The 27,050-nt window shown below is 30.5% G+C and overlaps 1 protein-coding gene across 2 annotated transcripts; it reads right to left on the bottom strand.

The window, feature by feature from the left end:
* LOC125075781 (glutamine synthetase 2 cytoplasmic-like) lies at positions 1-26,336 on the bottom strand. Of its 2 annotated transcripts, none has more exons than XM_047687535.1 (8): positions 26,204-26,336; positions 6,659-6,712; positions 5,953-6,150; positions 2,937-3,098; positions 2,543-2,756; positions 1,963-2,220; positions 1,713-1,852; positions 1-1,421 (listed from the first exon to the last, which is right to left on the bottom strand). In XM_047687535.1, exons 2-8 carry the CDS (start codon positions 6,687-6,689, stop codon positions 1,273-1,275), a joined length of 1,152 nt encoding a protein of 383 aa, XP_047543491.1. In that variant the 5' UTR covers positions 6,690-6,712; positions 26,204-26,336; the 3' UTR covers positions 1-1,272. The 2 variants fall into 2 exon arrangements, with proteins under 2 accessions (XP_047543491.1, XP_047543492.1); XM_047687536.1 differs by lacking the exon at positions 26,204-26,336 and adding an exon at positions 8,198-8,208.
* Between the last annotated feature and the right edge of the window lie 714 nt (positions 26,337-27,050).

Raw genomic sequence — 27,050 nt, forward strand, 5'->3', positions numbered from 1 at the left:
TAACAACGAAGTATCATTTATTTTGATAACGTTTTGTGATAACATATTCATATACAACTTTAAATAAAATTTGTCAAATCCAGACATCGGATACATGCAATTAAAAAAGATTACCTATAATTCATTACTTCATACGATTCTATTTGTGCTTATATGTACTCTGGTGTTTAGGTTTTCTTCATAAGTTTTATTAAAAGGCATCGTTATTAATTCTAATATATTTATATATTGTTTAGGCATGACATAATTACACCCTATATTCTTAGCTACGATATATTTATTTTCATATAATTGGATTAAACAATAAGTTATCTATGTATTTTAGAATTAAAAAATTAATAATGTTAGTATAAAATGTCGAAATGACAGATTTACTCATCATATATTATCGATTCGCCTATCTAGCTATGCAATAAAATGAACTTGTTAGAAATAATGATATGTGGTTATTTTGTATACAATAAACTATTTAACATGAAAGTAACAATTAATGTTTAAATATCACATAATAGTCGTAAAAATATTCTCTAAATATTTTATAATATCTTGTGGTCCATCGTAACGCACTACTTCTATCACGTGTCGGCCTAAAGCGGGAGTGCTAGCGAATTATTATCGATTAATTACTATTTCGTATTGCGATAATGGTTAAAAATCAATTCCTAAATATTATTCTCAATTCAAGACACGCGTACAAAATGGCAGAAAAACATATCGTTCGAATAGAAGTAGAGTCGCATAGTAAGATTCAAACAGTCCTTAAGTTTTAAATTGTGGTTAATATGATAAAATTTTCCATTTTTGCACAAAATTAGCCTTCGTCCGTGTCACAGCTTAATACAGTGATTTTGCTGTGATTACTAATTTTAATCGTAGCTTATAGCTAAGACAAAAAAAAAAAATGGAACATTAATTTCGTTAAAATTTATCTCTAATCTGCTATTAGAAAAAATTACAAGCGATATTCCTACTCCTATTCATACTACCTAAACGTTATTTCAATTATTCAAGCCCTCACACAAACACGTACCACAAGAAGTAAAATGTAACTTTACACCAATCAATGCGCATTATTAAAACCGTAAAAACATTTAAAAAAACTATTTCATAGATTACAAAATTTGATCAACATTTCTTATAAGGCCTTGTGTATAAAAATGTAAAATGTGCTATAGACAATTTATATACTTTTTTTATTTATTTATCGTCGTGCTGCATTTGTCGGTGCTAGCTGACACGTGTGGAAGCGGCGTGATTCCTTCGACTCCGATGTTATTCGTTCAATATGCAGGTGCGCATGAGAGCGTCCACGACAGCGTAAGGGTCGCAGTTTGAAGCCGGTCTGCGGTCTTCCAAGTATCCTTTCTTCTCCTCGGCGACCGCACGCGGTATTCTGATGCTGCTCGCGCGACTTGCGACTCCTGCAATTATATATACATCTTGAAATCCATTTACACCATTTAAAAGGGTCTTGTATATATTTTACAGTAGATTGTAAGCTTTGTAGTTGGTAATTAATTAAGATAAAACAAGTGGTGTTGTGGAACGTCCGATTGGAACGAAGTTGCTTTCGCTTAATATTACATACTAAATAATAGACACGATGAAATAAATTAAAAACTGTGAAAAAGAAAATCAATTCTGAGTTAAAACAACAAAAATAAGTTCCAATAAAATGGAATGGGAAAGATCCATGTAAAAGTAGTACCAACCTGCGCTAAAGTCGTTAATACTGGCGGTCTCGTGCAGGCCGGTGAGTCGCCGCTCGTTGTCCTTACCGCCGCGCGGGTCGTAAACCTTGATGTGCTTCATGTGCACCTTCGACAACTTGTCAATAGCCTTCTCGATCTCACTGCGAAACATTATCAACACGTTGTAAATTAAGGCCGACAGTGAACTTATTTAAAGTTGATAGAGAGCAAGTTATTTATTTTGTATTTATGAAATTATCAGGTTACTTACATGATACCGTTCTCTTCACGCATCTTCTTAGTCGAGAAGTTGGTGTGCGCGCCTGAGCCATTCCAGTCTTGTACCGGCTTGGGGTCAAAGGATACGATGACACCGTACTCTTCAGCGAGCCTGTGCAAGATATAACGAGCGACCCAGAGGTCGTCCCCAGCTGTTACTCCCACAGAGGGCCCGACTTGGAATTCCCATTGAGATGGCATCACCTCCGCATTGGTACCGGAAATCGGAACACCGGCGTATAAGCAGCACCTAGTAAAAATAATTGGTACAAAATGTTAAAATTTGTCTGCTTGGGCCATTTTATTCGCTTCTGTTAATCATTCGTTAAACACAATTCAGTATTTACTAAAAAAAGCCATACGATTCTTATTAACCGAGTGATTCACGTTAACTGTTACTCAATAAATCATCGACCGACCTTCGTTCCGATTACTTACTAAGTAGTTCAAGCAATAAAGATACTATAAAATTGTGTTAATTTTAAATTAATAAGGTATATTACAATGTTCTGTATCAAAACTTAAAATAAATTGTATATACATTTGTACCTACATTACAATTATATATGTACCTGTAGTGTGCTTCGACGAGATCCCTAGCGAAGACTTTATTCGCACCCACTCCGCAGTAGTAGGGGCCTTGTGGTGGGGGGCAGCCGCCTGGTGGCCATCCGAAGGGCCTCAGATCCGAATCCAAGAGAATGTACTCTTGCTCAATACCGAACCATGGCTCGTCGTCCTTACATATGTCATACGCTTCCTGACATTTCACGCGGTGATTGCTTTCTGTAATCACATAATGCAAATGTTAGTAAATTTTCCGTCGGTCGTATATTTGCGGTCAAATGGCTATCATTTCGAAGGAAACTATTATGACCCTTCAAACTGTTCGTTTTAAAAAAAAATTCAACTTTAGGTTATAGTCACTTTAATTCATATTCGATGGTTGATGAAATGTTATATAACCTGTAGGCTCCATGTTATACTTGAAAGTGTCACACATCACGAGGACGTGGTTGCCACGACGGAAGGGATCCTTGTACATGGCGCGTGGAACGAGGAACGTATCTGAGTTGTGGCCATCAGCCTGTCCTGTTGAACTGCCATCGAAGTTCCATACCGGCAAATCTATATTATGCATAAGAAAATTTATTATATTATTTATCAATAATAAGTATCAGAAGCACAATAGATATTAAGTACCTATTCCCTGTTTAAAGAATCGTAATGCGTTAATTTATATTAAATAAAAATATTTATTTGTAATAACATTTCAGAATCGCTCAGCAATTTAACACATGATTACCATACAAATTATTTACAGAATTCTAATTCTAGCGTAAATCTATATAGGTACCTAAGTAGCTAAGATTCGCTACAGTTGCCAAAGTGAATATCTACATAAATCTGTGTTCATAAATTTTTATGTTTGTTTAGTTCCACCTTTAAGCCGATTAAACATGGAACTAAACGTTTCGATATTTACTATTGTCCATAATAAAAAGTTAAGCTATGTGGTTTCACTACTAGCGTAACCTTCGTTTTCGCCTAACATTACTGCGTCCTCCGAAAACTGACTTAGTACAAAATAGTGCATTGTATAATTTGAAAACACACTGTTAGAATTAAATATATATGTATATTTATATATGTGCCAATTAATAAATAAACAGTTCGTAAATAATGAACTGCTGTACAAAGGCCTTGCGGAGAAGGTTTTTCAACTTATTACACGACGCTGTATCAATGCGGGTTGGTGGATGAACGTGTCGCAAAATGTCATCCGTTACATGCAAAATTTTTCAAATCGTTTTCATATCAAATAAAGAAGCCTAAAATATTAAATCCATCCTAAATTCAGGAAATGTTATTATTAATTTCTGCTATTGTATAGGATAGTTGATTACCAAGAGTCGTTTTTGGTTCGTTTAAGTCAAAAACAATAGCTTTTCAATCACTTTCAAATCTATTCGAGGGCATAATCTCGATTCTACACTAAATTTATTAAAACTACTTAAACTACTTTTTTTCAATGATTACGTAAGAACCGAAGCTAACTACAGACAATATGAATGAATCGTCGGTAAAACAACATTTCTACGTCTGCTGAAGTCTATATTAGTATGAAACCTTTTAAATTCTCATCAAAGCTATCCCGGTTCGAGTGCTCTCTCCGCTTGCATTGAACATCGAACAACTGTTCTAGATCCTTCGGGAAAAAATATGGCGGTAAATAGAATTTTTCATACGTGTTTTCAAAAGTTTTCCATAGGTTACATCTGTATTTCTCATTCATATCTTCGGCTATTCGTATGAGCTTAGCTACAATTATTTATATCAATTGTAAAATCACACACTTGCCCCAATAAAGATCTTTTCACTAAATTATGGATAAACAAATATAATCTGTGTTTTAATTTAGAGTGGAGGGGCGCGTCTTCGGGGCGAATGAATAGGTCTATTATACTAATCAACATTTAATAGCGTTTACTGTTACACTATCCATTGTCCTCGAAATGTCAAATTCCCGATGACAGAAAGATACAAGCCGTGTTACAAACATCGTTATCATATGCAACACTATTCAACATATTAAATATGGCTCTTACATCATTTAGATGTTAATAAACATGACTATATATTTTCAAAATCTTCTAAGAAGAACCATATAATTCAATTATAGAAAAACTACATCATAAAATAGTTTTCAAATTAATTCATACCCTCTATCGACCAGAAAGTCTTACATAATACTATCATAGATATTTACGGCAATTTCCAACGAAACTGTTTTATTTATAATTAGTTGTTTACAAATATTACTGTATAAGTGTTGAAGGCCGAGAAATTACGCGAACTGCGCTAATTACAATAGTTAATGCGGACGTATTAAAACTCGCTTGTTTAACAGGAGTGTTATATTTCATGTAGATAGTGGACTATTATAACGCATGTTAATAGCGATACGTTAATGGCAGAGTTATTAACTGCTGTTTATTTTTGCGCGACAATATATATGTTACACAAATAGTGTATAGAATTAAATCAGGAATTAAAAACATGTTTCTTTTACACATCTTATGAACAATTGATGGCTTATTTACATCGATAAACGATCTATATTTAGCAATATTGTATAGGGGTTAAAATAGCGTAAGGAACCGCTGAGATAATAATATGTATTTATCACTTTTAATTATTAAGAATTATATTATAATTATTTTGATGGACACGTTTCGAATAGCGTGACATAAAAAACAGACGCAATTGAAGAGCCTCATTTTCATAATATATTTTTAACTAATAGAGGAAATTCTCTATTGGATAACTTATCTTAAAACAAATAGCTACCGTATTAAAATATAGTTTATTCATAGTTAATGAGATGTAACCGAGCAATAACAACTGCCATGAATGGTGTTCGTAAATCTAACTGATTCACGAACGACAATAGCTTATCTATATTTTGCAAATAACTTATCTACGCAGTTACATGTCAATAGACAATTGTTTAACACGTCGTAATATTTATGAATGGAAACATTTCTGTGAGTAATAATGATAATTTATTTAAATATCAACCATTCACATCGTTGTAAATGTTCGAATTTTAAAAAGTTACGTATCTATTCTAAAGTCCATTTGAATGGCAGGCGTAAACATAGATACACCACATAGACCTTGAATTAACGTAACATCATAGGTCGAGATCCAAAATAACCTATGGTATTCATAATGGGTGAAAAAATGCGTTTTCAATGCCGGCGTAGTTATTTTCATAACTTTGGAAATTTATTTAAATTGGAGATACGTAGTAAAGTGGAACATTATTGTACTCTAAATAAGGATATATTAATCAAAATTTGTTTGTATTGCATAATACATATACAGCTACAAATAGAGCTATTAGCAAATCGCATGGAATATGCGGCGGTACGAATCTATGGTTTGTTTATCAGTATAATAAATAGGCGATACTCACCCTTTGGCACTTTAGGAATAAAGTTCAAAGTCCGGTCTTTGCATCTCATGTGCTCCCCGGTGCCATCAATCCAAACGTATGTAGCTAAGATCCTATCAGCTGGGATTGTAAGGTCGTTGTAGCGACCCAGTAGTGTCTTGGATAATACTGCGTTCGGAGAGTTGGTCAGGACAGGGCCCGAAAGAATCTTTGGATTATCTGTGGATTAAATTGTATTTAGAGTGTTATTTTAGAAACTAGTGCACATAGCACTAAAGCGACGCGGCATAAATACAAGTCTTATTATTCATTAGGGCCTTTAAATAGATCAATTGTATTTTATTCTCAGCTCATTATTGCTATTTGAAATATTTATTTTTATATTTTTAAAACAAATTATAATACATACACAATATCACATTTTTGTAGTGTATTGTCATTCAAAAACAACTAACCTTTTCTGTGGTCCTCAATGAAATCGGTCATTGTGACAAATCACTATTTTCCTTTGAATTAAATTACAAAAGTTATTTCAACTCGTTAAGAAGATTTAAAACTGATTATTAAAAAAAAATCTGTATCTCTTTCTGCAATGGCATGATTCATTATATCGTTGTTATGTGTGAAACAAAGGATTTTATTTTAAATACGAAATAAATGTTTCATGACTTTTAGATTTGACGTTTATACCTACACACCAAAAGCTTGTATTGTAAATTCGACTCACCTTCTATTTTGACGTGGCCTGAATCAGCCATCTTGTGTGTTTTTTTTAATTAACCTGAAACAAAGGAAAAACAAAATATAGTTTTGTACATATTTTTTTAAATCTTAATATTTACTTAAGATTAAAATTATGAACGAAATCTTGTCATCATTTATATATATTATATTCAGAAAATATAAATATGTAATTTTATAACGTCGACATAAACCTTATTTGATATCTAATTCATATAAATACGTATTAAATATATTTTCCTTGACATTTATGAGTGAATTATAAAATGTCTAAAACAGTCGGGCGCCTTAACAATACGGATATAAAGAGAACATTAATATACTTAAATCTATTGTTTGTTCGTTTGTATTTTTTTTAAATACGTATTCTTGTTCTCACGAGAAGAAAAATCATAGTATACTATCAGTTAAAATAGTGTAAATGGTATTTGAACAGAAATATAAAAAACTTTTAAAAAAATATGGTGTGAATTATCAATATAGGCATGTAGGTAAGTATTAATTTTATTAATTACTGTCTAATACACTTATATTTTATTTATTTTATTAAATATATTTTAATGCGCATCAAAAAACGAAATTATTGGAGGATAAGAATTTACGATCAATAAAACGAAATCATGTTTCAATGTTAATTTGAATAATTTTAAATTTCATATATACATATATATATGTACAAGGTTAAAGACAAATCAATGTAAAAATAAGGAAGAATATATTCATAAAGGTTTATTTATGTTATACAAAGACGAATAGTATTATGCCTATATCAGATTTCGCCTTCATTCATATTGGTTTCATTTAATAATTATGATATTTAATTAGTATCAATAAAGGTTAAATAATATTTGCATTTCTCATGCATAGTAATCAACGAGAATAGGGGAACGGTTCGCTATTGCTTTTTTTAAATTTCTGGAATTTAAATATAACAGTTTTTATAATAGTATCCAAGTATAGCCGTGCTAAGTCAAGGTGGCTCAATAGCTGAAACACTTGATTTTCTTAGCCACGTATTGTGACTTCTAACCCGGCTAAGTACCGTTGAGTTTTCATGTGCACAATTTATGTTTATAATCGTGCTAATCAGTGAAACATATCAGTGTAACATATTATTCAAAAATCAATACAGTACACATAGGTACTCCTTATTGTAGATAAACGGAACATACGTATTCGTAGAATAAAGACAATGCACAAGAGGCGGCCGGGTTACTAAGACGACTAAGCGGGCTGGGAGGGAGAGCTGGGTTAGAGGTGTACAGGACAAATATCAAATACAAGTAATAGCTTGTAAATGTCACTGTTGGGCGAAGGCCTCCTCTCCCTTTGAGAAGAATGTCTAGAGCTTATTCTGCCACACTACTCTACTGCCTATTGGTAGACACACATATGGCAGAATTTCATTGAAATTACACCATCTTGTGATATTAATGATTATTGTAATACTTTTAATGTATAAAAAATAATTATTATTTTCGTTCGTATTCTATTCATCCACATCATTCATCTGATTGAGTCGAACCTGTATAAAGTTCACGTTAGCAGTGTTAACGTTTCCGTCATAGAAGATGTGTTAGATACGATTCTATAACAATCGCAGGATGCGTAAAGACAAATAAACATCTTCGACATTTAATTGACATCTGGAATAATCTATGTTGCTTATTATGAATTTGTGAAAAAGTTTTATAAAATTGGTATCGAAATTTTGGGCGTAAAATTAAATTGGATATAAGTTCGTAAAGGGTTGTGTTATAAATAAAAATATATTAATCATGAACTGTTTGTAATGTATAATATAGCTATAAGAGGATCGTATGAAGTATATAAATCTAAGGTTTGCTAATCTCTACTCTTTGTTTCTTTGGATCTTTAGTAGCGCGAAAGTCGTATAGTATAGGTATACTATTTAGGTTTTAAAAATACATTTCAACGTCGGTTTAACGTATTTACTTAAAAAGTCAATACATTATTTGATATAAGGTCACATCACACAAGTATCGATATCATACAATCAAAGTTTTTTAGTTCAATAACTAAAATCAATTCTGTAACTACATTACTAGCAATCAACCAATATGAAATTGCAATTTGCAATTATTAATGTATATCAAGTCTGTTTAATGTTATACGAATCGTGATTGAAATAAATATTTTTAAAGTGAATGTAAAAATAAATTCATTCAGTGACATTGGACAATAAAGAGGCTCTAATTATAAATTGTGTTTCGTAATTGTGTATGTATGTATGCTATATTTGTAAAAATATGCATTTCATAATATTCAATGCGCTTAAAGAAGTTTAAAAGTCAAACAAAATTAATATTAAATATATATATTTAATATTAAATTGTGTAAAAATCTCCTTTTAAAATCTTTTTTTACTCTCTAATGAATTATAACAATGATGACAGCAACAAAAGTTTGTAATAAATCATTAGAAACAGTAACGCTTAAAATTAAAACTAAAAATGATACATCACTACAGTCTGGAACGCGTCATTATCTAAAAAAATACTATTTCATAGTAACCAGGTAAATGAACGATGTCTAGACGTCTCATAGACAAAGATGTGTGGCAAAAAATGTAAACAATCTCGCGATCATTTTGTACATTCGCCAATGTTTTGATCTTGTGTAAACGTTACTTACTGCTTAAGGCGCCGCTAACTGTACCTGACCATACTTTAAATATTCTAATACCTACACTACGCAACTGTCATTTATGATACAATTATTACCGGTTCTAGCAAGCTGGCTATCTAACCGACACTTTGACGCCAATAAAATGGAATGAAATAATTTCTTAATCTAAAATTAGATTTTTTATTTTAGTTTTTTTTCATGAAGTCTTAAAAAAACATGATATTATAAATATATCACATGCGATTTGTATTAACCAGTATTTTCAATAATAAGATACAGGGAAGTTTGGGGAAGTTTACTTATAATAGATAATAAAAAACTATACTATTAAGAATCAAACATTTATCGTAGCTCTCAATACAATGTCTAGGTGTAAAAATGTCTTAATATGATATACCTACTATTTTTTTGTAAATTCGCAGTAAAATTGTTTGTAAAATTTCCGCTTAGACGCGCATTTGGAAAGGTTTTTGGCTGAAACTTAGTATTGTAATATAGCACTTTAGACGTTTGTAAATAAACTGGACCCTGACACGAGACACTGAATGTGACGGATTGGCACCATGCCCAACGTCGTAGTGACGTCACAGAATGTTAAAATTTACCATTTTTTAAACAAAGAACACAAAGATGATGACTAATACGAAATTCCACTAATAATATCACTACTTGGACTACTATTTATCAACATTTTATTGTTGTCTTTTTATTTTAGAAATATTTGAAATAAGAATAGAAATTACATATTCAAAATCAATTAACTACACACTAAAAAACATATATAAACTTTTGCCAACGATACGAACTAAATATATTATGACATTATCAATTAGATAATCTTTTGTACAATTGCCAAGCGCATCTATAACGTTAAAAATTGGCTAAAGGTGTTTTATACGTAAAATATTATCTAACATAGGAATCTAGGTAATACGCGACGAACGTAATTAGCCTTTATTAATAAAATAACGTCCCTAGATTAAGAAATCGACAAATAAACACGTTATATCATTCACAAATTATATATATAATCTGTAAAAAATCCCACTGAAGGTGGGAAAGGCCTACTCCATTCTTGAGGGGCACGTTGTTACAATTCCCAAATAGATAATTATGTAGAAGAAATTCGGCCAATATCTGGAATCTGGATAGGTACCTGATTATTTCCTCAGGCTGTTTTTTGCACCATCGAACACGAGGCGAATTATAAATATATACGAAGCATTTGACAGCTCAGCGTTCCTTGCTGGGATTTAAAACCGCAAACTTCGTTTAAGATTTACGTATTCTAACCTCGGGACGATTCCAGCTGTTAGAATAAATGCAATTTTAGATTGTGACATGTCTATCTTTTGACCTACTGTATTTTTGGAAATAGCACATCTATAAATGGTATTAAACAAAATCGCTTCCTGCCTCTATCTGTATCTCCGCTTACTGCTTCTAAACTACACATAATCTAAGACTGTGTTTATTGAAAGAAAGAGCAAAAACCAGAAAGGTACATACATATATAATTGATTATTATTTTGTACAAAACGGCAGTGTCATGCATGTGTTTTTTCAAAAAAATTGTCGTAAGCTTAAATCCTTAGGAGGGACAAAATAATGTACTAGGGATCTTGTAGGTCTTAAAAAAAGCCTACAGAAAATTCCACGACAGCATATTTTAAGGCAGACTAATAATAACTATTTTTATCTATTACTGTATTTTTTATTTAAATAAGTAAGCTATATATTTATATATATCGCCAAATAATTATTGTTCTATGTCTTACAATAAAATTATTACTGAAATCATTTTTAATTATTTATTTTTCTCATTGAAGACATAATGATAAACAAATGTAATAAATACATCTTATTAATATTCTCTTGCTAAGCACACTTCTCATTTAGTTTATAAATAAATTGCACCAGAGCATTTCGGTTATATTTAATAATTAATACCCATAGTATCCGCATTCAGAAAATGTATTCATAGATTCAGAAATTTAGTATTACTTTGAGCGAAGCAGCAGAAGCATCCTTTATTATGGATTTATTGATGTTAAAGCACATCATACAATTTGTTTATATGCTTTAACATAAATTGTTTTGTTGTTTTTAACGTGGAAACCTATTGCGACACACGATCACTACGAGTACTCACAACATTAATTATGCCATACGTATTTGATCATATCGATTGAGTTAATAACAATAATGGTTTCCCACTAATGTCTATTTCAATATCAAGAATATATTTGGTTGAATTTACTTCGGTGGCTATTTTTGTGTTGAAGTCCGATTTACAATTTCATAAAAGAATAAGGATTTCATAAATTTCTAGTCTAGCTGTCGTATAATTTGTTTTAATAAATTATTAAATTTCAGCTTTTTAAATCTGTTATAATATTAAGTAAATTGTACAAAAGTTGTTGAATGTATTCGCTTATATACCTAATGATTTCATCAAGATAGCACTCGCCTAACATGTGGTTTTCAACCAGATACTATGGTTTAATTGGTATGGCTTTATGACCACAGATCGTTCAGATTACAGTCATTGCAGTAAATGAGAAACCCACGTTCCTCCGATATCATCTGACTGAACCATATTTAGTTCAATGAACATGAATATTGATAACTGATAATTTATATTATAGTGCATAAACAATGTTGATACTAACATAAATGGACCGATATGCAAATATCAATACTTCAAAACTAATTATATTTTCAAGGATAGAATTAAAACAGTAGAAGAGTGAAATGTAATAAAAAATCTTAATAAAAGTTTAATATAAGTTAATTTATATGAAATAGGTATGCCGGTTAAGCTCGATATCAACAAGGATTCCTTATGAATATTCTGTATAAGCCGAGCGGTCATTAAATATTCAAAGCCATTCCATCACAGCGACTGGGCATGTATCTCGTTTACTTTGTTATTGCTCAATTACACGATGGTCCATTATGGACACAATACAAATGCAACACCATTGCACTGTAATAGCCCATCACGTAGACGGCACATTTGAACGCCGAGGTTGAAGTGATAGTATACCTACGACGAAGACAAAAGATTTAGAAAAAATACTTATCGGTAAACTTTGGGCATATAGTTTACGGTATAGAATTGTTAAGACAAAATCCAAAATATACAAATAGTATACAAATACATATAGATAAATAAAAAATGTAGATGACTTTTAAACTATTACTACTTCTTAATACGATTGTTTTTTGTCGACTGTACGTTAAATATTGTGACAAGCGCAACACACAATTACTGAGCGCGGCATGCAGATTGATAACAGCAATCATCTGCTATTGCGTGCGTCCGTCTAATGAGATCACGAATATAAAATTACATGATTCTCTTCATTTTCATATCTTCCGTTTCATTAACACAATACTATCATAAGTCACTCCTTGTTTTGTATTATTTTATTGTGATCTTCTTAAAACTTCCTTAATAAATTATAATGAGATGCTTTTTTTTCAATAATAATCTTAGTTATGTATTTTGACAGGTATACATATGTAAATATACAAATGTCACTTTTGATAGTTTAAAATTTGCGTTAATAATCGAGTGGAGAAATTAATAGTAATTAATATTATTTTGACTTCTCACAGGAGAAGTAGTGACCGGTAATTGAAATATGAAATAATATTTTCACAAAAGTATTTTACTGAACGTCAAAAATTCGGCAACAATCCGCTTATCACTTAAGCCGCAGTTTCCGCTAGCGAAATGAGTGCTTCCTAACTTCTTAAATCTTCTCGCTCTTTATGCATTTTAAAAATGATACTCGAAAATTTTAAGTCCTAAAATATTCATTCTTAATATATAAATGAATTACTTGAAAAAATTTATACCTAAAATTTATACCATTTTAAGAATGCTAATATCGGTTCTGTGCAAAGGATTATAATAAGTGAGTTCAAAGATTTCTTCTTTGACTTCAGATTATTTCTAATGTTGAAGCATATAAAAATATGTCAGATAAGATCCGCTGAGTTTCTATCAGATATTTGTAGTTCATTTTCCGAACAGGTAATCTTTACGTTGTCTTTCAATAAGCAAGTGCTATAAATTATCAATATAAAATTAAAAAAAAAACACATTAATTGTTATTATTAATACCCAACCGGAGTATTAAAGAGTTTTATTTATAGCAATAAAAATGATTTAATATCAATGTAAACGAAATCCATAGCAGCGGTTAGATAACAAAATATTAATAAACCAAATAGTTGTTCTACAAAAATAAATACTGATATTAAGAAATACTATCATAAATCATATTTGTAATCAATACATAAAGGAACCGCTTATACTATTGTCATCCTTTACTAATCTCAACATTACTTTTTATCTTTTTGGAGTATTTAACTTTGTGATATGTTTAGTATATATCTATATTAGATAACGTGGTTGCTGCGGGACACAGGTGTAAATAATCTACGGTGTATTATTTAATAAGTAATAAATTATTGCATAAATATTATTTTATTTAAAACTTTGTATGTGTTAAATAGTACGTCTTTGATTCTATATATAAGACAAAACTAATATTGTTTTTTTTTTAATTTGTTCGGGAAGCATATGGCTAGCTTTTAGGCAATTTAAAAAAAAGAGTAGAAAAAAAATCGTAACATGCAAAATCATACATTACTTTTCCTCAAATATTAAATACTTATAGTGTTCGAATTTCGGACTGAGGCCGAACACCTGTCTACTTATTAATGTTTAAAATTTAAGAAAAAAAAATAGACAAAGGCACATGTTCAAATTTAAAAGCCTACAGCGACAACATACGTGTCAATTGCATAACATAAAATGTAAACAACCGTTCGAATTACACTATATTAATGGAAGTTGTTAACTTTGACCATACACTGGAAATTATTTAGAACAATATTTCAATATTTAAAGAAATTAAACACCAGAGCGATAAGTTTACAGAAATGTGAATCACGACGACGTGGCGGTTTTATGAGCATATGAGCTAATGGTAAATTTAAATTTATGTTTTAATGACTACCGGTGTTAATAGATAACACAATAGTCAGTCGGTCAAAGTATTGTGAAGGACCTCAGGTCAGTGGTAGGCGTTGCATTGTCAGTGTAATAAGTTGTTTATATTTAGAGTGCCATTGTGTATGGACGAACCTACTATCAGGCTACCTAATAACTATTAACTCATCAGCCTTCCTGAAATAATTAAAACGGTATTCTGCCAGCTAAGCATTGTATCTTGGGAATATAATGTAGGTACTTAGTACTTGACAAAAAGATTTTTATTACAATTTTTATTTGAATGAAGGTTTTTTGTAAAATAAAAATTGTAACAACGTCGACATTAAAAACGTAAAATACTTATTTAACATTTGTATTTATAAAACAAAGCAAACGGCCTTCAACGTCCAGTCCTAGACAGGTCATAAAATCGGAACTAAATTAGGCAAAAATTCAAGTAACCTTCGTTCGACTAAAATTAAATTTACATAAAAATATTTATGAACCGCGCTTACTACAAAAACAACACGAATCAGTATGCGTGACAGCTGATTGATTAGCATTATAGGTGTTCAGCGTGACCGGCTTTAAACCATTCATGCATTCGTATGGAACGAGCACTTTAAAGGATCTTCGTGCATCGCCTTATACATTATGTATCTCATAATTACTTGCAGTAATAAATTGTTATGCGTTAGGTAGCTTTATTAAACCTTATCCTTTTTTAAATACATTCTTTGTTTCATCGTTTTCGATTGTTTGAAATATTCCAGGGAATGCGAATGAACGGCTTGACCTAGTATAGATCTCAGGCAATGGTGATGGCTTGATTAGGGATAGCTTGGTATGAGCGTGAAGACAGACTAACACGAGTATCAAAAACTGTAATCCAATTAGATTTATAAATTAATATTTCTTTGTGTATATTTGTATATTGTCTATCTATATCAACATGATTCACTTGTTTTTGGCTTTAACGCATATAGTAAAACTATTATAATTGTTATTATTACATTTAAGTATTATTGTATAATTTATAATTGAATATTACATAACTAAATATACGGACTTTGTCAAAGCACAGGTGAGACATACAAGCGAATCCTTTGTTTCGGAATGTACGCGGTAAGAAAAAAAAGGTACGGAAATTTGGGTTTAAGGCCCTTTTGTTTATTAACATCATAACTAGGTCATTCTTTAAAGCACACCAGCACAAACAATTCTGGTAATATATGTAAAGATTATGGAACTACAGAAACGAGTTGCGATGAAATACCACATTTTTTAACGTACCACGAGTGTGGGTTGTAATCACACAGTAATCCAATTTTAGAACATGTTTGATAACAAAATAACGAAGACGTAAGTAAACAAAGAAGCAAATCTGCTCGTTATCACTTTAACACGGTAACAACCTTAACCTAACAATGTTCTTTTTAAGAGCAATAAATGTAAAAATGGTTCGCATTTATATAAATATTATGTGATTAAATTCTACTCGAAATTTTCATCATCTCTTGTAGAGATATTATTGTATTGTACTTTAAATACGGTTGTATACGGTGATAGGAAAGAGATATTTCAGGCACTACACATTTTAATCAATTATTTTACTTTGTACTTAAAAAAATAAATAACAATTAGAAATTAGAATAATACATCGGTGTTAGACAAAATTAGTGTATTTTCTTGAATTTTTTTAGCGTTCTAACGTTTGAACAGTAAATATTTTTCGAACAATGAATTATAAATTCTTACTAAATATAATGATAATTAGGTATATATTATAGTAGAGGATTCAATTGAGAACAATTTACAAAGAGTGACTGTATTATTTCTAGCCCTAATTAAATGCGACCTTGGGGTCAAAGCATCCTTTAACACACTCCTAGTTCTGTTATTACAATAACTATATTCACTCGCCTTATCTCTACTAACTATTAATGACCTAATGTGAGAACACATTATTCAAAATGATAATACGAAATAAATACCTATTTTATTATGAGACGCATATATATGCTGAAATAAAATATTTTAGCGGGACAAGCACAACGCCTTAAATTACAAAATAAATACACGAATATAAAATAAAACATCATATAATTCAACTCCTTTATGAAGGGAAATTTCCAAACTCATTTTGTTCTTGTGAGAAAATCGTGAACGAAACGATGATAAACAAGATTATTCTTACGTTTTTTTACAAATACATCAAGATGCGGTCGCGGACAAAGGAAAATCTGTTGGTTTCAAGATCTCCCGTCAATTATATTTATAAATATTCCGTAAAAAGCAAAATTACTCACCGATACGAAGGTTCTATACAATTAGCTATTCATATTTTATGCAAAACCAGTCAAGCGCAAATAGCATTTAAAAGCATTATATAGATATTATCCTCATAATTTATTGATGATATTGTTTATTTATCAAATACTGTAATTCTTTTAGAATACGCTTCTATAGTGACTCTGTTAGAATGAACTCGAAACTCACCGCGGAACAGGATCGTGAAATGTCAGAAAGTTATACGATTGCTAATTTTAGTATAATAATAATTTTAAAATTTATCGCAAAAACAGCGTTTCTCCATAGGTCGCTTTGAACATTTAATGAGGATTTCCTCATAATATCCGTTTATACGAAGAGAGTGATTCATCATTTCATTGTATATTATAGAAATTTATATTTATACTTTAAATTCATAAATTCGTCCGTCGATTCCTTAGAAATAATCATATTGGTTCATACCACAACACGCTTGGTTAAGGCGATTTACTTGTTCGATTGCGAGATGCGCTTACTATAATTCCCTTATTCATATTCTATTCTGCCGGAACACGCCGAATAAACTCCCAAGTCTTCATGAAGTATAAATATCACGTGAATACGTAACAAAGACGGCGTGATACGAAAAAATATACAAAATGAATCTCCCGCACTGTAAGCTATGACGTGAAAGATGCATGAACTCTGACGCATGCCAACGACTCTAATTTGTACATGCATTGTGAACTCAGTCGAAACAGTGTTAAAAAACACATCACTCAAAACATTATCATAATTTTATATTTAAAAACGACAAACGTTAGAAGGTTAAACTCACCTTACAATATACCTTAAATGTATGTGAGTAAAGATTTAGAACTCGGTAGGGTTTTGTGCAAGCCCGTCTGGTAAAAAGTATTCACTTAACTTATATTATACTTAGTGTTGCTGGGTTCTGGTTTGAAGGGTGAGTGACCAGTGTAAATACATACAGACATAAGACATAACAAGTTGGTTACCAAGGTTGGTCTCGCATTGGTGATGTAAGGAATGGTTGAAAATTCTTACATATATATACCATATTTATATACATGTTTAAGAAAATAATAGATATTGCACTTATTTAAGTAACATTCAAGTAAAAGTACAGTAATGTTCGTGAAATATGCTCTTGCGTCACACGATGCTATCTGAGACGAGTCGGTCTTGACCTAATGAGAAGCAACAGTACGTTCACTGAGCTTACTTTGTAAAACAATTTAATTTACTTACACATGTCAAAAAGTAATTAGCAGCCAAAATACAAGTCGAACAGATAATTGCTATCGAAATTAAGGTTACAAATCTGATAAGACTATACAGACATTTTATTTATATCTTATCAATAAAATATAATTAATATAACACATATCTAATAGTGTGTATTGTAAGTAGTAGCTCAAATGAAATAAAATATTAATAATTGATAAAATTCATTGCACGTGCACTACTATCTAACTGCATACTTTATAATCACAGTAATACTGTGTTATTGTTGTAATGAGTAGGAGGAAATACAAGACCATTAAACACGGAATGCAAAAGAAACGGCATGGAAAAAAAGCTTATTATAGATAGTCATGTTAATTTAAGAGTTAACGGATTGGAATAAATTGCGTCACTCGCATTATTGGGTCATGGAACATTTTGACGACCTAACAGATAAGTGAGTTAGTTAAATGACTACTTTATATACAATTATTACGTTTTCAAAACATCGAAGTGATGAAAGTAGCCGTGTTATTTTATTATTTATTATAATTAATTTTTATTATATTTGTATTTTGTTCATATTTTATAAATAATATTCGTGAATCGTGATATATTCATTTGCTTTTTAATTAATTTATTTTTTAATAAAATCGAAAATTAAATATAGTTGCTTTAAAAATGATAAATAAATAATTTATTTCATGTCTGTTCCAAATACCTGTCTCAATCGTATCTAATGCTAATGCGTATGAATTTGTAGGACACGATTTTGTAACGCAGGTCATGGTCACCGTATAATATCAAAATATTAAATGACGCTCTGCGAAATTGACCTAAGAGCGGGCGCTTACTTAGTTCAAAAACTAAGCCTAGCAATTATAATAAGTAATAGCGCCACCTGGGTACAATGCCCCCGGACTCCTTTCGACGCCGTGTACGTTTCATAATTATGGAATTATTTATTTTTAATTTAATTAATAAATAATTCATTCAGTGAATACAGTACAGTGTCCAAAAGATTGGTCCCTGACATTGTAAGGTAGACTCAGTCAAGGGCAAAATAAGCGATCAGATTGTGTTCTTTTGTTCGATATGTCGTCTTTCCTTAATATAATTAACTAACTGTAAAATGTAGAAAAACGATTTATCTAAAAAAACATGTTTGTTGTATTTGTACAGTTGAAACTTTGAACAGTTGCTATTGACGACGAAATATTCTTAACTCTCCTCTTACTTGAGGATTCTGGGATAATAGCATCAACGTAGGTTTTTTGATTACGTGCGTTTTTAATCGATATAACAATAATGCGAAATTAAAACACTAATAATGTCACTTAATTTTTTTAGACATTTGACAGAAAATATTACGAATTATTACAATGCGAATAAACCTTGTTGACAAAATGTAATTGTTTATAAGTGGCACCGGCCATTGATCGATGTTATCATTGTAATTAAAAAAAAATCATTACATTGAAGGACATATGTGATAACCTACTTTTGTATTTCGAAGCGTTTAACGTACAAGGATTATTCTTTGTTTACATATGATAAAAAGTCACGGTCAATTGTAACAATATTCTTCAATAATATGATACAGGATTATTACGGGCCAAGGTTTGATATCAAAATTAATATAGTTTTTAAAAAACAACGTTCAGAAACTTCAGTTGGATATTAATGAAAATAACAACAGTGATTCTATTTATAGTGTATTTTTTATATAAAGAAACAAGACAAGATTTTTTTAAAACGAATTTTACTAGTTTAAACTGTACGAGAATCGTCAATCATTCAACAAGATTTTCACCATCTTAAGGACATCTGATAAACTTGAATATTATCACACCTACAAAGTAATTAACAAAATAAAAATTATAAAAACAGCTTTTATAAGTTGTCTACGGTCCTTCCAGTGTCCGTAAATGTTATTTATTTGAGTGTTTATTATAGTTTTTTTTTTTTACTATTGTAATACTGTTCTTACCGATGAAGAGATTTAGTAATTAATAAAAAAAAAGATTAAATTGGAATAGAGCAAATAATACTCGAAGCGTGCTAATTCATTTATGTTTTCCTAAAGTTATCAATAACGATTATCGACGAATATCGACCGCGGGCGAACTCAAGTTTTCTTAAATATTTATATGAAATTCTTCTCTACAGAGGAAATATTTACATTCTTACAAACTTTGATTTAAAACAACCTTTTAGTATGTGGGACCAATTCTTGCTACTGAATTTAATACCAGTTTCACGTAAACGATTGACCTGAAAATTTGCATATAATTTCGGTGTTGGATTTTATTCGCTTTGCTTCAAGGATAAATAAAGGCACGTTGTTTAATATTTTCATTTATTCGTTGATATTTTATTTTTATGATAAATTTGAAGACAGTGTAGTAGGATTATATTTTACTCATTACAATAATCTAGACTAGAACACGTGTATTTATATCGAGATTTGTGAGGCAAACAACGCTTTCTATTAAATTATGTTTAATTTGTATGTGTGTATTCATCTCAACTCGGCGGTAAAGGATATTATTATTATCGTAAGGAAAAAAGGTCGGAATGTATGACTGATTAATGTAATAAGATCAACCTTTCATCAGAAGAATAGGACCCCTTACCCAAGCGGTGGGATACATACAGGCTGCTAATAAAGATTCTCTTTCATAAACATTGTAATTTAAAAATTATTATGAATACGAATATTACTAAAACTATTTATATATACAGAACGTGTTTACAAAATACAAAAATATTTTTCCGAATGAATGACTAGTTCGATTTTACTGCGTATATACATAAATACCTACATACTTCTTAGTGGTTCTTAGTTATATAACCGATAAAATCTTAAGAGTATTCGAATCAACTAAAAAATGTAGCACGTGACGAAATACTCGACACGTGTAGCCGTTGTAGTTGGTTTTGTGAAACAAAAACGTACGATCTTTAACTATAATTAAAGTGATTAAGAAAACAATATTTCCAACGTTATAGACAGTTTATATAATCACGTGTGTTGATCTAATTAGAAAAGTTTTATTCTATAATTAGTTAACTAACCTAATTAATTATAATAAAGACGAAGCCGAAATTATCTATTTGTAAGAAAACGTGGATTTTGAGTTTTTATGTAATTACTATGAGTTTATTAATTATCCGCTTCATTAAGGCTATGAAAGCAATCATTATGAGAATAAAATTTAGTCTGTTTATCCGTCCTTTAAGCTGCAGTCCAGAGTGCAGAATAAAATCCAAATGTTTATCTAAGAGGGTTTTAGTCCAGCTTTGGGCTATTAAAGGATGCTACTTTGTGTAAATTCCATAAAAGGATTAAGATTTATAAAGTTCCGACAAATGAGTTTCACCTTCGGTTTTAAGCTCATGTGTGAAGGATTTATCACATTTGCGGGACGCGTACGAACTGTTAGGTATATATAAATTTTTTAAATGTCTGATTATTATATTAGTGAGCTCATTATATTTATATGAAATTTGTTATTTTTTCAGTATTAGAGTTTAAACTAAAAACGAAATGTTTTTTTTTTCCTTTTTAGATACATTAGATTTAAGTAAATCATTTATAGTAATAAACCATTGTAATTTTATTGTTAATTTATTTTATTGTATATTAAATACAAATTTCATGTAAATGAACCGAAATGTTCAGTGTTAAACCGTGAGCTAAAATGAATGCGATGGTATGACAGCTTTATTTGCAAGTATAAATAGCATTCGTATGGAAAGTTTGAACCAGATATAAGCCAAGGGTGTGAAGGTGCGTGACCGAACACCGATGATTCACGACTGTTTTTATTTTTACGGTTTCCGATCCCGAGTAATTGAAGTTTACTCGTTCGACCACACGCGTCCGTAACGTGATTGTAAATTATTGTTAAAAGGAAAATGTTATATTTAATTAATTATCTTTTGTGAAATTTTCAAACATACCGATACTTTTTTTACAAGAATTATTTTAAATAATATGCAAATATTGAATCGTAGGTGTATTTATTGAATATAATCATATTAATGTTCAATATATAGTGCGAAATAATAACATTGATAATTTACGTAATATATCCAAGTTAAAATTATATACTCATATGATGAATACTACAAGCATTTCCCAGTTGAATCTCAATTTCGATCACGAGCAAATAATTGTCCAACCCTCCTCTGACCCGTGGAGGCAATACGACGACTATATTACCTATATAGCTATATTACCTATATAGCTATATTACCTATATAGCTATATTACCTATATAGGTTATATAAGAACTGCCCTAATACTGAAATTATTAAGGAGCTCTGGGCCAGACGTATTTGTGTATCGAAACTAAATCATGAATCAGGTCTCTTATCATGCCCTTTCATTGTCTTTATTCAAAACTTTTGTAATTTCAATTGAATTAGAATGAATTACTCATTTACTGGTTGCAAATCGCGATGACTAATATAATTAATTATCGACGTAATTATAAATTTGTCCAATTTTAATAAAGATTTTTTCGCGTGAATATTGAATATACTATGTTTTCTTAATTATTTGATAAATGTATATTTTATTCATAATGTATCATATTGTTGGATAAATGATTTAATTACAACGGTTCGAAGAAATCTTTTTTTTTTTTAAATTACGACACCTATTTTCAACAAAAAATTAAAATAATACCTTTAAAACACTTTCTTGCAAGGTCATTTACAAATAAAGTATTAAATACTTTTTTGAAATATAATTAACAAAAAACACAATATTTCATTCAACTCGCTATGATCTTGAATTTAAAAATAAACATTACATATGACCTTTAAGTACCATGGTGGTCACAGATATACATATTGTATAGAAATATTAGTATGTATGGATGGTGGTCACGCTGTTGAAGCGTGGCGCAAATCTTCAGCTGCGGAGCTCAATGAATTTTCACACGAAATCGTGATAAATTGCCAAATATCTAATACAGTGTTAATAATAACTACAGCATTTTGGTAGCGTTAATTTCATTCATATATTATTATAAATATTACAGTTTTATATATAACGTTATAAACTTTGACAAATTTTGTATGTTTTGTGTAATTTATGTCTATTATTATTAGAGAATTACTAATGGCACGGAAAATTTGTTTGTTTAGATTCAGTACGAATTTAGTCTATAGATTGTTTTTAAAGAGTCTGGATTGAACCTCTGACTTTAAGATCCATATAAAAAAATCAAATAGTTGTAGCATATGAATTTTTATTATTATTGTAGATTTTTGTACGTACATGTACGTCTGTATTATGTATAATTATATAAACACACCTAATTGTAAGGATTAAGTGACTTTACTAACAGCTGATAGAGATCACAAGTAACAGTTATCCGCAGCATCGGCAGTGTTATTGATTTTTCTTATAAAGTTTGGCCCCATTTTTACCTTTTCCAGGTCGAATTACCAAATTCGACTTAATGCTAGCTAACGTTATAGCCCCGTATAGTGTGTATATGCGTTGAGGGTTCAATCAATCAAACCAATGCCACTCACAACTACACTTAAATCGTTTTTTGTACTTAATGACACTGGGAACGATAAATACTACATGGAGCTAAGTGCTATTTAGTATAATACAACGTGGATTAAATGTTTTTATAAAAGTAAGGATTTTAAGATGTCCCATTGTTGGGCTTAGGCCTCAACTTGTTTGAGGAGAGGGCTAGGAGCATATACCAACAGCCCCAATTCATGATAGTGGATGGATTAATATATTCTCTAGAGATCGAAACCAAATTAATTTTATCCAACACAAATCCGCCTAGAATGATATTTTTGTCCTCCAGACAGACTGAGAAGAAAACAGCGCAGGTCCCTTTACATAGTTATGTGTGCATTATATAACACACACACACATACACTTTAAAATATCTTAAAACATACAAAATCGAACTCTATGGAGATCAAAACTAGAAATTATTTTTATAATCCGACTGTTTTCCAGCAAGGAGGATTTAATGTAGATGTTCTGAACAGCTATTCCTTAAATATGGATCCATAAGTATAAGTGGCGACGAATAATAACAATAAATTATTACATAATAACAGCTGATGATAGTGACAGAAATGGTCGAGAAACATTACTTATGTTCGCATGCATAACCACGTATAATATATGTATACTACACACCGACAAAATTTTACCTTATGAAAATATTACGTTTATATAACACAATGTATTTTGTCGTTTTTACTAAAAAATGATTGCAGTTATTCTTTTTGATTAATAATGAACCAAAAAAAAGTTATACCAAAATATCGACTCCGGTAAAAAATATATCGCAAATACTAAATGTAGCCGACATTTATTTTTCCATTTTCACAGCTCGTTATAGATAATTTGTAATAGTAATAGTATTAGTATTATATAAAAAACCACCGATACAGAACCCAAAAACATTGTTCGGAACTTTTTTGACTACAGTTACACAATAATCTATATAATATAAATGTATGTACAGTTTGACGTCGGAGAAAGCGTGACCCTTTTAACTTTATCTTAATGCACTTTAGTAGTTTACGCGTGAACGATACACGTTGAAATTGAAATAATTTAAGCCATTTGTTCTTTTAATACTCAATAAAGATAATCGCGTTTTAAATTATAGAATAAAGCACTTTGAATAGTGACATCGGATAGATTTCTTTAATTATGAAACATATAATAACAATATTAGACTGTGATATTTAAAGAATGATAAATAGATTTTGAAGTAGGTACACGATTAAACATAATTAAATTGACATAGTTTAATATCGTTAGTTGCTTATAAGATAAATTTTACGTACATAGGAGGTTTAATTCAATCAATTGTGAAATTTAAATACGGACTTAATTTGATTTAAATGATCAGTTAAATATATATTGAAATTATAGAAATGACTTCATTTACGTTCTGTGATTCTATCAAATGTTTTATCATGGTATATTAATACTTGTATCTTATCGTTAATATCGAAAAAAATAATAATTTCATAAGCGAATCTGCTCATCTGCTTTGACTGATTTTGTTTTATTTTTTACATTTTTTTTAATAATGGATGATTCCTTATAATTATTATTAAGTTACTTACTTAAATAGGGATAAAGCTACAAGTATGAGCTCGTTATAAAAATAAATAAACGTATCTGCCCTCCTTTGTAGAAGATAATTTTATCAGAATAGCATTCATTAGACTGAACATTGTGGTTAACTACATGTAATAATATCGATGTTGTTAATTTTATTTGTTGCAAACATATTATCTTAACGATTTAAATAATCTATATTTAATTATTGAATTCTTAGAAGAAACTTATGTTTAATGCTTTAGAATCTATCTGACTAAACTAACGAATAGTATTATAAAAATGTATAAAAAAAAGAATATGTCAAAAAAGCCAGAATTAAATCACCAGTTCACAAAAAATAGTTTTCACTTATTTAACGATTGTCTCCATGACAACAAAATTCGGTGCCAGCTGTAGGACCGGAATATTATTGTTGGTTTTGTTTTATTACATCACTGGATGACCTTATGAATATAAAAGAAGAATTATTAATATAACAATGTTCTTATATTCAGAAACTCTGGTTAAGTCGCCGCTTATCTCAAGAGTCAACAAACGACCGAAGTAGGTTAAAGGTACATGATAACTATTTCCATTGATTGAAAACAAAAATCGTGATTACGTAGCGTTTAACAATTTTCCTTTATTACCACTTTGGTAGTGCGTGTTCATGTGACCCGGAATAGTAATCAGTAAATGCTTAAGGGAAAAATGAGGTTGTTTACATAGTTAACATAATGAAAACTATGTACGACTTTGATTTGAATTCAGGTAATTATTAATAAAAGAACAATCATAACATATTTGAATTAATATCGAATGAATTTGTAATGTACGAATGATTTTCCAATTTATCACGAATATTCGTTCAAACTATGCATCTCGTTTCTCGTTTGCATAGTTAATGTCAAAACAATATTTCAAACTTCAAACTAACTTTTTGACCCGATAACTTCAGTTTTACTTTAGTTGATATTGTCTTCGATCAAAATTTAAACGTTCTCCAAATAATACGACACCAAAAATAATGTTTTAGATTTTGAATAAAGTTCGCATAGCAGTTATATCTTGATGGAATCGCGAGCGTTTTAATGGTAACCCCGCGTATTTTGGCGGAGCATGATGCAATTCGCAATGCAACGGACTGTTCTAGCCATGCACCGCTTGCATTTCCTAAGATAATATTCCACGAACTATTCTCACACATACACCTTCCAAAATAAATAGTTTATTAACAGTACCTTTATAAAGTCCCGCGAAGTAGCGCGCGAATCTTGCGTATGTAGTGCGGTGCGTATTTGAAGTAATTTACAACCGTGCGCTTCAAGCGCCGCTCAGAAATTGACTGGTACTTGAACAGCGTGCTGGGGAATATATGCGCGCGCATCTCTTTGCGCTTGCGTGGAGGGAGAACTGTTTACAGTGATCCACTCATTGCTAGTCAACCACTCATTGACAATCACTTACGAATTGCAACATCCTTGTTACCTACCCTACGTCCATCGGCGACATCGGATGTCCCATACCATTAAACTGTTCTGCTAAATTGGAACAGGTAATAGTTGATGGTACCCACTTTAGAACCATTAAAGGTTATTGTTTGTGAACCTGATAGTCTGACGGATCCGAAGCTTCAATTGTTTTTAGGTGTTTAATTCAAATATTGCTACTTTACCGAAGGCGTTTCCGCGGAGAGGTTAAATACGTTTGCGTGGGAAATTTCAAATTTATCTGCATTGCCAGAAGTAACATCCGCAGTGTCACCTGTGAAATACTTTATGTGGTGTAGTTGGTAGCGTCGTTTTCGTTCAAAAATGAATTTAATAAAAAATATTTAAAAAAAAATGCGTTCGAAAACAAAAATGTAATTTCTTACCGCTTTGTGAACTACTTTATTTGCTTTAACTCTCTTAATATCTAGTAAACAGTAAGTTCAATTTAAACAGTCAGGTCTTCAAATATACAGTCGTATAATTATTACAAATTGAATCATGTTGACAAAAAACTAAAGTGAAGATTGTGAAAGATTGTAATCAATATCGATAGATTTTTATCTTCAATATGGAGTTCTTATGATATCTCGTCTAA

Source organism: Vanessa atalanta, chromosome Z, assembly GCF_905147765.1.
Source record: "Vanessa atalanta chromosome Z, ilVanAtal1.2, whole genome shotgun sequence".
Taxonomy (NCBI): Eukaryota; Metazoa; Arthropoda; class Insecta; order Lepidoptera; family Nymphalidae; genus Vanessa; species Vanessa atalanta.